Source organism: Chenopodium album, chromosome 23 (assembly GCF_948465745.1).
Source record: "Chenopodium album chromosome 23, dcCheAlbu1.1, whole genome shotgun sequence".
In the NCBI taxonomy this organism is placed as follows: domain Eukaryota; kingdom Viridiplantae; phylum Streptophyta; class Magnoliopsida; order Caryophyllales; family Amaranthaceae; genus Chenopodium; species Chenopodium album.
The window spans coordinates 3,618,381-3,632,109 of NC_137856.1; the positions used below are offsets into that span (position 1 = coordinate 3,618,381).

At 28.9% G+C, this 13,729-nt stretch overlaps 1 protein-coding gene across 1 annotated transcript; it reads right to left on the reverse strand.

Annotated features, from left to right (window-relative positions):
• Positions 1–2,089: 2,089 nt before the first annotated feature.
• LOC145606738 (two-component response regulator ORR9-like) lies at positions 2,090–4,998 on the reverse strand. Its single transcript, XM_081662563.1, has 5 exons — positions 4,588–4,998; positions 4,381–4,469; positions 4,192–4,272; positions 2,955–3,025; positions 2,090–2,786 (listed from the first exon to the last, which is right to left on the reverse strand). The coding sequence occupies exons 1-5, from the start codon at positions 4,688–4,690 to the stop codon at positions 2,393–2,395; spliced, it is 738 nt and encodes a 245-aa protein (XP_081518689.1). The 5' UTR covers positions 4,691–4,998; the 3' UTR covers positions 2,090–2,392.
• Between the last annotated feature and the right edge of the window lie 8,731 nt (positions 4,999–13,729).

The window sequence follows — 13,729 nt, forward strand, 5'->3', positions numbered from 1 at the left end:
ATACAACTAATGCGGTCTTACTTAAAAGTTGAAAAGTTGGGACGGAATCCATATGACTCAACATGTTTACAATGTTATGCCAAACTGATTATTGAAGCACAATATTGGTTCCTAGCATCACCAAAGCAAGGACTTAATAATTTTATACCAAGTTTACCAACGAAAGAGAGTTGTGTAGGACAGTGGCGGATCCAGGATTTCCAATCATGAGTAGCTCACTCGTGCGTAGTTGTATAAGAAAATTAAAATTGAAATTAAAACCAGACTTTATTATAGGGATTCATATTGAAAAATTTCCACTTATTAATGGGAGTGGCCAGTGGGGTTCGAACCTATGACCTTGGGTTCACCAAAACCTTAACATTTCTCCTTTTACCACTGAAACAAAAATTGTAATCTATTATAACTTTCAGTTTCAAAACATTTATACCGAAATTCTTGTGACAACGTGGATCCGCCATTGGTGTAGGATGCATAATGTTTTTAATTTTTCTTAAGTAACATTTTTTCAACATTCTTTATCAAATATTATTTATTAAATAGGATTAAATTACTTAAAAATAGTTTTTGGATTTATAGGTATTAAACTACTATTTAAATTTAAAGCAAATCCTTTAACATTTTCCTCTTATATTTGAAATTAAAGCATTAAGGGCCTGTTCACATTTACTGAACTGAGCTGAACTGAACTGATTGGAGCTGAACTGAACTGAACTGATCGGAGCTGAACTGAACTGAATTGAGCTGAAATGAATATTTTATGAGAGGGGGAAATTAGGAGCTGAACTGAACTGAACTGATTGGAGCTGAATTGAACTGAACTGAACTGATTGGAGCTGAACTGAACTGAAAATAAGTAAATATGAACAGACCCTAAGTTATTATGGAATTTTAATTATATCTAACTAATGTTATTTTGCAAAATATGTACAGTTAATGCGGTCTTATTTAAAAATTTGTAGAAATTGATCTCAAAATACAGAGTAACATGAAGAGTTAACATATAATACATTTGCTAAAAATTAAAATAGCTTGTTGCTCTCTGTTTAATTGACCATAAATAACAAATGTTAAAAAAACTGCAATTGGACTAATCTTAATGTCTTGTATCCATAGAAGTAATTACTCAATAAATAGTTGTAACAGCCAATAATATTTCAAACAAGGTGGCACAGATGTTCAAGGTCAAAATGAGAGGGTTAAAGAACTAACAAACTCTGATATTATTCTTAAATTATTCCACACTCAAGCCCAATGACCAATTTACTTCACAAATTGGATTTGATTAGTTATGTTATTGGCCACTAAAGTCTGCAAACCAATCATACTAAGATACCTATTGAACGTCTTAGTCCACATTCCAAGATTTCCTAAACAACAGTTGACACCACGTCAGCGACGCAACCCTCTCACAACCCCTGAAATATAAAATATTTTTAAAGTCAATATTATCCGGTTGGTTACACCATGTAGACTACTATATCCAACCGGTTAAACTGTATAATTAGGGTGTCTCTAACTCAAAATTTGCCCTCTCGAAGTATGAAAAGTTCAAAATTGCAACATTGACTAAATACAGAAGTTCATTAGTTGTAGACCAAAGCATAATCTCTATTAGGTGGAAAAAGGACAAGGCAATCAGCAAGTAACATGAGAATATTCTTATAAAAAAATTAATTTCTGTGATTTTCAGATGTTAAATTTGTGCTTTGCCACAAACATGGCATGATTTTCATATAACCATAACTTTAGGAGCAAAGTTTGCAATATGAAAATATTAAAAGATTTGATTCTGTTTAACATAGTTTTTTTCTTTTTTTTTTTGCTAACGAAACCTGGGGATTAATACGTTTCGTTAAAAAAAAATGTTAAACAAAATCAAAAGTGTTTAACATAGTTTTTGACAACCTAAACATGACTTCTATCCAACTCATAAAAGTGTCAGAAATCTGCACACTAAATTATATAAAAATTATTCATATTATCACTATATAATAACATTAATCCAGGTGGGTTTATGCTAATTGTCTCCTATAGATAACAGCAAATTCTTGGATTAAGTGTTAATTAACTGTTATTACCCTGTTAATCCTGTCAATAACTCTTCTATTAATATGTAAAACAAAATTGGAAAAATTACATTTATGTTCAGTGTAAGATGATGTATACAGGTTTAACCATGAGATTAATTAATTAAAACTCTCTTTCTGTCCCCCCAACCCTTCATAATATACATCTCTCCTTATCATCTCTACAAACCCTCTAAGGGTATATAAGGAAAAAAGAAACGAAAAGGCGATTATAAAAAAATTACGGGGTAAATGAAAAAAATTAACCAAGATCTAATTTGATTAAACTACCCAAGAAAAAAATAAAGGGAAAGTTTTACTAATCAGATCACAGTAGTCAGACCACTGAATCTAGGTCTTGTTCTATCTTGTGACAGTCCATCTTCCATCAGTTCAATGGATTTTCTCTTGCTATTATTGTTCTGTTGTTGATGTACTTGTTGCTGTGATTGTTGTTGTTGTTGTTGTTCTTCAGTTTTTTGTTCCGTTTCTTGTTCTTGTTGCAGTTGTGGTTGTGATTGCGGTTCTTGTACTCGTTGTTCATGGTGTGGCTGATGGCTAGATATGACTTCGGGTATTTGACAGGCTTCAACTTCAAGCATGTCTTGCTGTTGTTGTTGCCCGTATTTGGCTCTTAACATATGGGGTTTAAGCCTATTTACATCCGACAATCGCACTGGTTTAAGGAAGAATTCCTCTGCTCCTTCCTCTAAACATCTGATACATTAGATATAATTCCTATTTGGTCAATGTTTCGATTTCTAACAGAGTAAAGTAGTGACATTGTCGCAACTATTTCCAAACAAACACATTTTCCTTTAAAGGGTAAGGAATGTCAAAATTACGCAATGTTCTTACAACTTTATACCATTTGTTGGTTTTTACCTGGTAATTCTAGAAGGGACATTCTCAGATGACATTATAACTACAGGTATGTTTCTCAGTGAAGAGGATTCCTGCAGAAATGAACACTGAATATCAGATTCTGGACCATATATCAACATATTTAGCTCATTTGAAAAAATTTCATTTAAATCATAGTAATCCAACATATATTTTCACCAACTCGGCGTTTTGCACTACCTTTTGCACTACTCGCTTATCACTAGTAATTCATACAACAATCAGCAGTCCAGCTAATTCCTTTTATTTGCACCTTTACGGTCCATTTGCAAGTGGTCATAAATCACACGAATGATAATGAATTTGATAGTCATAAAAATCTAAAATCTTTTTGTTATTAATCAAGAAAAAACACACTTGTTTGGGGATGGACTTCATTTACCAACCTGTTTTTTATTTACAAAGTTATATTGATACTCCATCCGTCCCTAAATTAAAAGTTATGACCGCTTACCAAAGGGGCCGTTGATGCCAAAATTCACATTGGAAAATAAGGAGCCTGATGATTTATGTTTTATTGAGCATAAAATTAGCGCCAATACAAAGGGTTTTTAAAAAGCTAAACAGCAGATCAGTTGCATAAATTTTAACCCACAGAACAAAAGAAAGAGGTGCCACTAAAGCTTGAACTTTCTAATTTATAATAACTTATTTAAATTAATTGACTAATTACCAAAAATCATCACTTCTTTTACTCCCCAAAATTTTCTTTTCTTCTCAATTTCTTGATCGGATAATATTTTTAATTTGGGTTAATAAGAACTACAAAATCCTAGGAAATTCATTATTAGCAGCAATACAAAAACAGCAGGACAACGTTAGAGAAGTGGACAGAATAATTCTAACAAAAAAAAAAAAAAAAAAACAGATTAAAATATCCAAATTCCAAAATCAAATTTTGTGTGGATGCAAATATAAGAAGATTTATCTCAAATATAACCTAAAAATAAAATAAAATTCATATTTCCCTCTTGTTGATTCTAGAAGAAGAAACAGAACACAAATATATTTAATTAAATTCCTAATTATATCCTTAAAAAGAAGGGAAAAAAAAAAAAAACCCAGAAAATCATATCCCATCTAAAAGGAATTTTTCAGACTTATTTTAGATTATGGCAGTAAAAAGACAGTCAAAAAGGCACTAAATAAAAGATAAAAACAAATTAAGACATACTAATATAAAGAAGAAAAAAAAAAGTTGAAAAAGAGAAAAGAATACCTTGACTTTTTTTAACAAATCATAGCCAGTCATTCCAGGCATACAATAATCTGTAATAATTAGATTCACTTCTACTACTTCCTGAATAAGAAAATTGAAATGATAGAAATTAATCAGATGAAAATGTCAATAGTTTTTATGCAAAAATTAAATCATCCTTTTTTTTAAGGAATAAGAATGAAAATTAACCTGTTGATTATCAGGTGAAATTGAAGGTGGCTCTTGTTCTTGCCATCCCAGAAATTCTAAAGCTTTACTGCCAGAATCCACTGTTGTAACTGTTCCAAAAAAAACAACCAATAAAAATGTTATAAACTCTACTAACACATCGCGTGCATAAAGGACTAGTAAAACATATGCGAACGCATCGCGTGCATATAGGACTAGTACTTGTACCATGATAAGACGAGGTCTTAAGAAGACGCTCAATGAGCTTTCTATCAATTAAGCTATCATCAACAGCTAAAACATGAAACTGAGGTTCAGCTGCCATTCCCATAATTAGACAAACCTATTAGAAGGAATTTAATCTACTTTAAAGTTTTGTTGAAAGAAGCACAAAAAAGTTTGTGATTTGTTGATGTTTTTGTTGGTGGGAAACTGAGAGTGGTGGTGGGATTTGGGTATGCAAAGAAAGGGGGAGAAAAGAGTGGGGGGGAATAGAAGAAAGAGGGATATATTGGGTTTTCTGTTGATATAAGACCCACCCACAAAACCAAAGAAAATAAAAATAAACACCAAAATCCCACAAAGTAAGATCTGACCAGATTTGGGTAACAGGATTTTCCAAGTGGGTTTTTTGAATTACAGGCTAAGCAATTCAATGCTACTATTAAACAAAACCCGTAGATTATAACTCTGTTTAAAGGTCTTGTTCTGTTCACCTGTTATTTATTAAACTTAATTAATTATTATGGAGCGTAATCTTTTCTTTTAAAACAATAATCAATGGATTTAAATTGTTTTTATTGAATATTTTCTTGTAAGGTAGAAAGAATGGTGCCTAAAGTAGATGTAGGTAAATTGTTTAAAAAAAAAAAAAGTAGATGTAGGTAAATAATAATTGTAACGTGGGAAATCTTTTAGGTATATTCGAAAAAAATATTAAAAAATAGTTCTTTAAGGCTTTGTTCTTTTCATGTGAAATAAGGTAATCTGACTAATCTGAATTTTTTAAAATCTGATTAATATGGCTTAATTTGATTTGATTGAAATTTGACCTTAGTTGTATGTCAATGTAAGAAAAAACATAATCAAGTGGAATCTTGTTAGATTCGTCTCAACGTGTGTTTTTCAAATATCTAATTTTCGTAATAATTTTACAAATATGAAACTAAAGATACATGGCAATTTGATTTAAATCAAGCCTTGAAAAATGAATAGATCAAAATAAGTATATTTAGTTTGATTTAATTGACCCTACTTTTTTAATTGAATTTGATCATTGCTAAACTTTGTTTAATTCTGCATTTAATTAATTATTATACAATATGTATAAATGTATAGTTAAGTCAATTTAGAAAATCAGAACAAATAAATTGAACATATCCTTATTTAATCAAGCACTTATAAATAAATAAATTAGTGAAAAAAGGAAGAGGCAAGGAGAAGTGAAACAGAGGAAGAAATAAAAGAAAGAAAAAAAAAAGGAAAAAAAATTGATGGAGTGAGAAAAGAATGGTGGAAGAAGGGGTCCACGAAAATCCTGAAAAGGATACAGGTGATGTAAGCAATGGTGCCTTTTAGCTAAGGTGTGAAATAATGGGAAATTGAAGGGCTGCTTTACCATATCTTGAGCAGGTGCAAACATAGAGAGGCCATTTTCTTTTGATTCTTTTTTAAGATTTGTTTCCCATGCCCATCTCCATAGGTCACTATACCACTCATTTCATGCATATATAATTCCATACATAGTGCATAATATTACCATTCATTTTGTGCATCATCATCACATTCAGATTAATTAAAGATATTAATGGTCAAAATTACACACTGACAAACATATCAAATTAAAATGAAATAACTATAAAAACGAAAAAAGTACTTCGTAATAATTGCTTAATTGTGACATCAACAAAACTTACCCTTTTTTTTTTTGTTAACTCACATCAATGATTCACCTATTGCCAATTGATTTTAGTATGGAATTTTCGAATGAATCTGTTGATGAATTTGAAGTAAGCCGCATTATGTTCAATTACCAATACTTTTAAGGCATGGGTCGCTCACTCGCTTGGAGGTTATGCATCAAACTCATAGTAGTATAACCCATACATGATTCCAATCCAATCTCAATAGTGAGGGAGGGCATATGATGGTGGGATATAGAAAAGTCATATTGATTTCGTGGGGAGAGGGGTAAGTGTAGTTGTGGTGGCTACTGTTAGTATCCTTAGAGATGGTGGTCGTGGTACAATTGATTTTTTTTTTTTCACTTATTTAATAATCTCACTTTAAAAAGAGAAAAAAGGATAACCAACAAATAAGTCGATTGGGCTACACCATGTTACCATTAGTCCATCATTAATTGATTTCAAGTTGAAAATTCATTAAAATTTATATGTATTGAAATTCATTAAGTTTATATGTGATTGAATATAGTCTTAACGTCTCTTACCAAGACTAGTTTGCCTTCAACCTAATTGAAAATTATCAAATACGAAAGTATTCATGTATCAAACCCTTACCTTAAGAAAAACAACGCCTTAATTGTATAAATTTTTGAAAAAAAACATAAAAAAATAAAATTTTAAAAAATGAATAAAAATGAGTAATTTAATTCAACCAACTAGTTATGGTCTGTTTTTTTTTTAAAGAAGTCCCAAAGGACACTAAATTTCATTAATATAAGCCATACGACATCTACAATTGACAATGAACGATAATGAAAACGAATTTAACAAAATCAAACAAGAATTAATCGGGGAAGGGCTAAGAATCCAAATACATAAATATAACAATTCGGCATATTCTCGATTCGTTGTCTCATACAACTTTTTGAGTGGATTCGTCGTCACTTCACAAATTTGTAAGAAAGTTAATTCTTGTGCTGATTCCGTAACCCGAATCCGAGCCCTAATCAATAGTAGCTCCGCACAACCGGAGACCAAATTAAGCACAAATAAAACCTTGTCTTTCGAAGGAGTACGAAAAACCTTGTCTTTCGAAGGAGATCGAAAAAACCTTGTCTTTTGAAGGAGATAAACCCTTTCTTTCGAGGGAGACATTATTGTAACGCAAAACAAAAGGCTTAAAAGAAAATAAAGATTGGGGCTTTCCACCGGTGAAATCCGATGGAAGCCCCTTGAAAATTGACAATGGAGACTAAGTTTAGGAGAGAGAAGAGAGAAAAGGAGGCTAGGGTTTTTTAGTTATGGTCTGTTTTAGAGTAGTAGAGTACCATTAGCCCGACCCACATGACAAATGCTAAAGACTCGCATCTGGTGTGCTATGTGCTAATGCTATTGCAACTTGGTCCGTACAAGAGTATGATTATTATTTATTTATTTAAATATTTATTTTCTACCATTATTTAATTTTTCTTTGTAGTGAGTACAATTTACTAGTCAAACTTTATCTTATGTTGGTTTAGTATTATTAATTATATTCAATTCATTTTTCTACCTAAATATATACTCGAATGCAATTAGATTAGTAGAAAGTTAAAATGGTATTGAGCTATTCCATGATTATTAACACATTTTTGAAGAATTTAACTTATAAATATTGTTACCATTGTTCAACAATTAATTAAAAACTCTAGTTATTTTTTTTTATTTAAAATTTTATAATGTACAAACACTGAACTAAAAATCCCCATCATAAAAAAAAAAAATTAATAATTTGATCTACATATTGTATGTGGGTCCTACATTCAACAATGTTACTAAAAAAATCTACCACGTTACTAAAAAAAATATATTAGGTCATCAATAAGTATAAGTTTATTACTATAAATAATAACACCCTAGTCAACGTCATTATTTAGTGAAGAGATCTGTTTTTTTTTTTAATACAAATTGAATAATATATAATTTGACGATATCTCATAGTATAATAATGTATATTGTATAATAAAAACTTTTCATTGGCAAATTATACATTATTCAATTTGTATATAAAATAACATTTCTCTTCATTAATTAGTGACATTGAATAGGGCATTATTATCTCTAGTAATAAACTTATATTTCTTGATGTCGTAATATATTTTCTTAGTAACGTTATACTCGTAGTTTTTTTTCAGTAACATAATTGTTGTTGTATGTAGGACCCACATACAACAAATGTATGTGTAGCCTTTACCATTTGTTTTTAAATGCAGGGTAAAAAAAACATTAAACCCAATATCGGGAATTTACTATGATACCATATCACATAATTATTAAAAGTTATATTGGAATAAAACACAAAATTAGTTTAATGATCCTCGACAAGTACTACAACACATGACATACGGATTATTTAATTAAATTAACAACACATGATACATACACGCTTGGCTATGTTCAATGCACTAGGTTATCATTATATGCTTAAAGGTTGAAGAAGCCCAAATCCCAACTTATAATAAACTTCTTTTAGGAAAAATATTTCTTATTTGCATATATTTTTAATACCATACTTCTTGTCTTTATATAATTATGTATTACCCCCAACAAATTGTTGGGTAGCTAGCTCCCCCAATTTGGTCGTATAAATTCTTTTTCGGTGCAAATTTGCTGCATAATTAAAGCCAAGATAAGCTTAAAAAAGTATTATAAAAGCTTAAGATAAGGAAATGTAGATAAGTGTTTTTAGTTTCAACAAGCTTAGATAAATCATATTCCCTTCGTTTCTAAAAAAAATGTTCTCGCATGTAAGATATGTCTTGATTAAAGAGAGAATTTTTGATAAATAATCCAGGGTATACGATGATAAGGAATAAAGAAATTATTAATGATATTGATAATTAAAAATATTGTTTATTAAAATATAAATATTTTTGTATAAAAATGAAGTATATTGGAATATTCCGTTACATGCTAACAATTCAATTATATTAAATTCTCACAAATTGATTCTCATCTTTTAAGCTCTTATATATATATGGCATATCCGCTTATATTGTCAACTTCATAATTCATATGGTATAAAAATTGAGTTTTATTCATTCAATTTTTTCAATTCTTTCTTTCTTCTCAACATATATATGAGTGACTTTTTTTAAGTATCATATATATACATACATGATCAAAAGTCAATTACTTAGTACTACTAATGAATAAAAATGTGAACAATTTAATTAATGAATAAAAATGTGAACAATTTAATTTTGTTAGTGACAAAAATTGAGGGGGATCATCATAATTAATGTATATCACATGATTATCATTGACCATAGCAAAATCAATTCATGGGCTTTTGTTTTTTACATTGATGAGCATCCAAATTCCATATGTTCAATCAAAACAAAATCTTTAGAGGATTTGGAAAGAAAAGGCTTAAAATTAACCAATCGTGAAGACTGACTTGGAAGTCCTTTTCATTATTAAAGATAAAATCTTTATGTTATGTTATGGTCCTGCTTAGAGTGCAAGTTCATCAATCTCGTGCTTCACCTGTTCAAGATTGATGAGAATCCGTTGCCTTCAAAGGAAACCCAATTATTACTATTGACTACTATGCTCTATATATGGCAACATTATCCTTTTTTGGTATAATGGATTCCGTAAAGTCACATATCGTAATATTTTCGATGCCACTTATTCTACGATTTTGAGCTGCCTATCAAAATTTTACCAGCTAAACTAATTGTATGTTCTAAGATACTCAATTTTTTTTTGTATGTAAAAGGATTTCTTTATTAAAATTTCATAGTATGTTTATCTTGTAATACTATATTAAAAATAATAATTGTTTCAAAAAAAAAAAAAAAGTAGAAAATAAAGGAAAAGAAAAAAAAATTCATGTATATATACATCTTCTCTTATTCGTTTTGGTGATCTAAATTAAATATCCTAAAGGGTTTTTTTTTTCAATAAAAGACGAATTTCGACTCTCATCAGCTCAACCTCAATCTATTGTCATGATTCAACTTCGATTTACAATGTACAATATTGAGACTTTAAACCCTACCCTTTGTCTAATTCTAATCCCCCTCTTTTCTTTTTTTTTTTTTCCCTAATTGTTATTTCAGTCATGTAAAAACAACTATTTTACAAAAGAGAATTAAAAAAATAAATTACATGTACTATATATCCAAAAAGTTGAATAGGGAAGTCACAATACTTTGTCGATCGAACACTCAAACAAACTTATTGTAGTGAAGGGTTCGATCTAAAGCTTTCATTTTGCTCTAATAACATAACCATGTAAATTAGATCAACTAGTTCAAAATTGGGCATCAATTATGTTAATTATATTAGTTGTGTATATATTTATAGGAATCAAATTTAAATTGCATCATTGAAAAATGAAGCCAATATAAATATGTCATGAAAAGGAAGTAGGTGATTATCTCACTTATTTAAATTAAACCATACTTAATCAAGCCCCATATATTTTTGTTTTTTTTTTTAAAAAAAAGAAAAAAAATCAAGCCCCATATAAAAATATAATGCACGTTAGGCAAAGGTGCAAACAACGCAAGAGCAATAGAAAAAAGAATCTCGCACGGTGTACTGCGACTTTCTTTCTTTCTTTCTTTTGAATTCATAATCGTTGCACCCTACCAATTAACCTTATGGACCAACAAATCTTTGTTAGGATCTTGTCTCCATGAGTAATCATAGATAACTAGCCTTAATTTCATAATTACTTTCTTCGTTTCGGGATCAGATAAAGATAAATAGTTACATTGTATTCTTTTTACCATAACAACAAAAAAAAAAAATAAAAAAATTAAAAAATCAAAAGGTATGAGAAATGAGAAGTAAATGAAAAATAAAGTGGAATATTGTAAGAAAGCAATAGTAAAATCACGGCCTCTATCTATTGTGTAGAAAATACGAAGTAATAAAAGTTGGTTAAAATGAATACTACTCGTATTACTTCGTGACTAATATTTAATTATAATATATAATGGAGTTGAGTAATATATAATAATTTACTTTTTTTTTTTTTTTGAAAAGATATACGGAGTACAAGTAATTAATTTACTTACTTTTGAATTAATATGGATTATTTTCCATCATATGTCTTAAAATGGAAAAGTAAAATGTACTCCCTCCTTCCTACTTCTCTCTATTTATAAATGCTAGAAATAATTAAATTAATTTACTTAATTTAGGTACGGAGGGAGTACCTTTATTTGACCCAACCTAGGATGTCATAACAATAAATCGAAACAAAAGAAGTATACAAATAGAGGGGATTAAGGAACATAGAAGTGGCCCCTCTTTTAACTGCAACATTTTATGAGATTTTACATCATTCACGCAACACACTTCTTAATTGTCTTTTGTGATTTGTAAATTAGAAAAAATAAGAACATATAAGGCAGTCACGTTAAATTCTTCTTGATTTATCCTTTCAAAAAAAAAAAATTTAATTTCTTAATTTTACCAGAAAAAATTTAATTTAAAGATCAGATTTTGTTGTTTAAGAAAATGTGTATGGACAAGCGTGGTGAATGAAAAAACAATAATAAAAAAAAAAAAACAGAGATAGTTTATTTTTATAAAAATCATCATCAAAATAATAAAACTAAGCAAAATACTTATTTTTTTGAAGACTTTATCAACAGTTAGTAGCTTTGACAATAAGCTTTTTAAATTCTTGATTGATTGCAAAATTATCTTACATAAGTTTTTCATTAACTTAATTTCAAAAGTAAAAGAATAAATAGTAAAAGTAAATGAAATTATTTATAAAGTAAATGAAATTGTTCAGAAAGTAAATGCACGACATACATGCAAAATCTTAGTTTTTTAATTTTAATTTATTTCTTCCGTCTATTTATTAATGTCCACTTTCTATCATTTATTACTCACATTATATAGAGAAAGTGGACATTAATAAATTAAGAGACGAATATAAAATTACTCCATGAATCAAGAGTAATCTAACAGGATTTATTGTACTTCCTCCGTCCCCTTTTGATAGTCCCTTATGGGCATTTTTCACGGGAATTAATAAACATAAATAAGAATAGTAAAAATACATTTACATTGAAAAAGTAAATTGACATTTGGTATGCAAAAAAGAAGAGAGAGAAAGTAATAAAAGTATACGGGAAAACAAAATTTACATGGAAATTTAAATTTGTACAAGTATTGTTGCAAATTGGAGGAAAGTTTGATAAAAAAATTAATATTAATGGTTGTTGGAAAAGGCAAATAGGTTGAAGTGTTGAACATTTTTGGACTAAAATTTACCTTATAAGGGTATCAAAAGGGGACGAATGAAGTATTTAACATTTTAACCTTATGTACTACTCTGTATGAAAGTATAAATTACAATGTATGGTAAAATTAAAAATGTTTCAGTTACACTTTTATGTGGAGTATCGAGTATATATGAAAGTTGTGCAATGGAATAAGAAATCGTGAAGGTAATAAATATAAATAATGTTTCCAATTCTTTTATTGACGTATAAAAAAAGTCGCATTACTTGCACGTTTAATACGTAGTATATTATTTGACTAGCATAGAAGAAGGTTGTTTAGTCGGTCAACGGCAATGTGACTACTTGGAAATTAATAAATCGCGACTTGATGTTGTGGGCATCACCAAATCTTTCGAAAGTGACATTTATGGTTTACTTAGTCATCCTAGATGACGATTATTAATAGCTAATGGTATCAATACCTACTTTTTTTTCATTTCTTTATAGTTACAACACACACTGTTTTAAGAAAAGTAGACCTCACATGTTATTATAAACTTAAAATGGGGTTAAAAGGTTGTCAGGAGCATAATTAAGAGGGTCATGTGCTTTAATTAAAGGTAATACTACAATTCTCACCATAAAAACCTTCCTTTTATGGTGTGTTGCAATTATTGTGACATTTTCAATTTAGGGAAGCGTTGCAACTATAAAGAAACGACAAGTACAATTTTGTTCTTTTAAACTACCAAGTGGTTCTTCGTCGTTTTTTTTTTAATTTATTTGGAATTGTAACAAAAATACATAATATCGAACTTTTGACTTGGCATATTTGATAAATCAAAGCATATAACTTCGATTATCTCTAAACATGTCACCAATAAATAAAAAAATAAAAAGAAAATTAAGGATTTTTCATAATCGTTTGTGTTTTTAAAATTCTAAGGTATAAATTATAATAAATAAAGAATCTACATGATACCTTCAACTTATTAAAAACATATCAATTGATTACGTTATTTTCACTTTTTACAAAATTAAATTTGAATTAATCACGTTTAGAAAATAAAGTTCAAATTACCTCAAAAAAAAAAAATAAAAAATAAAAATCAGATAAGATTAATTTAGGAAATACATAGTATACAAGTTTGGTTGTAAAAATCAAGTTAATGATTCTACAATGTTCAAAGTACAAGATTGTGAAGAATCATTGCTATAAAAGAAGTTTAA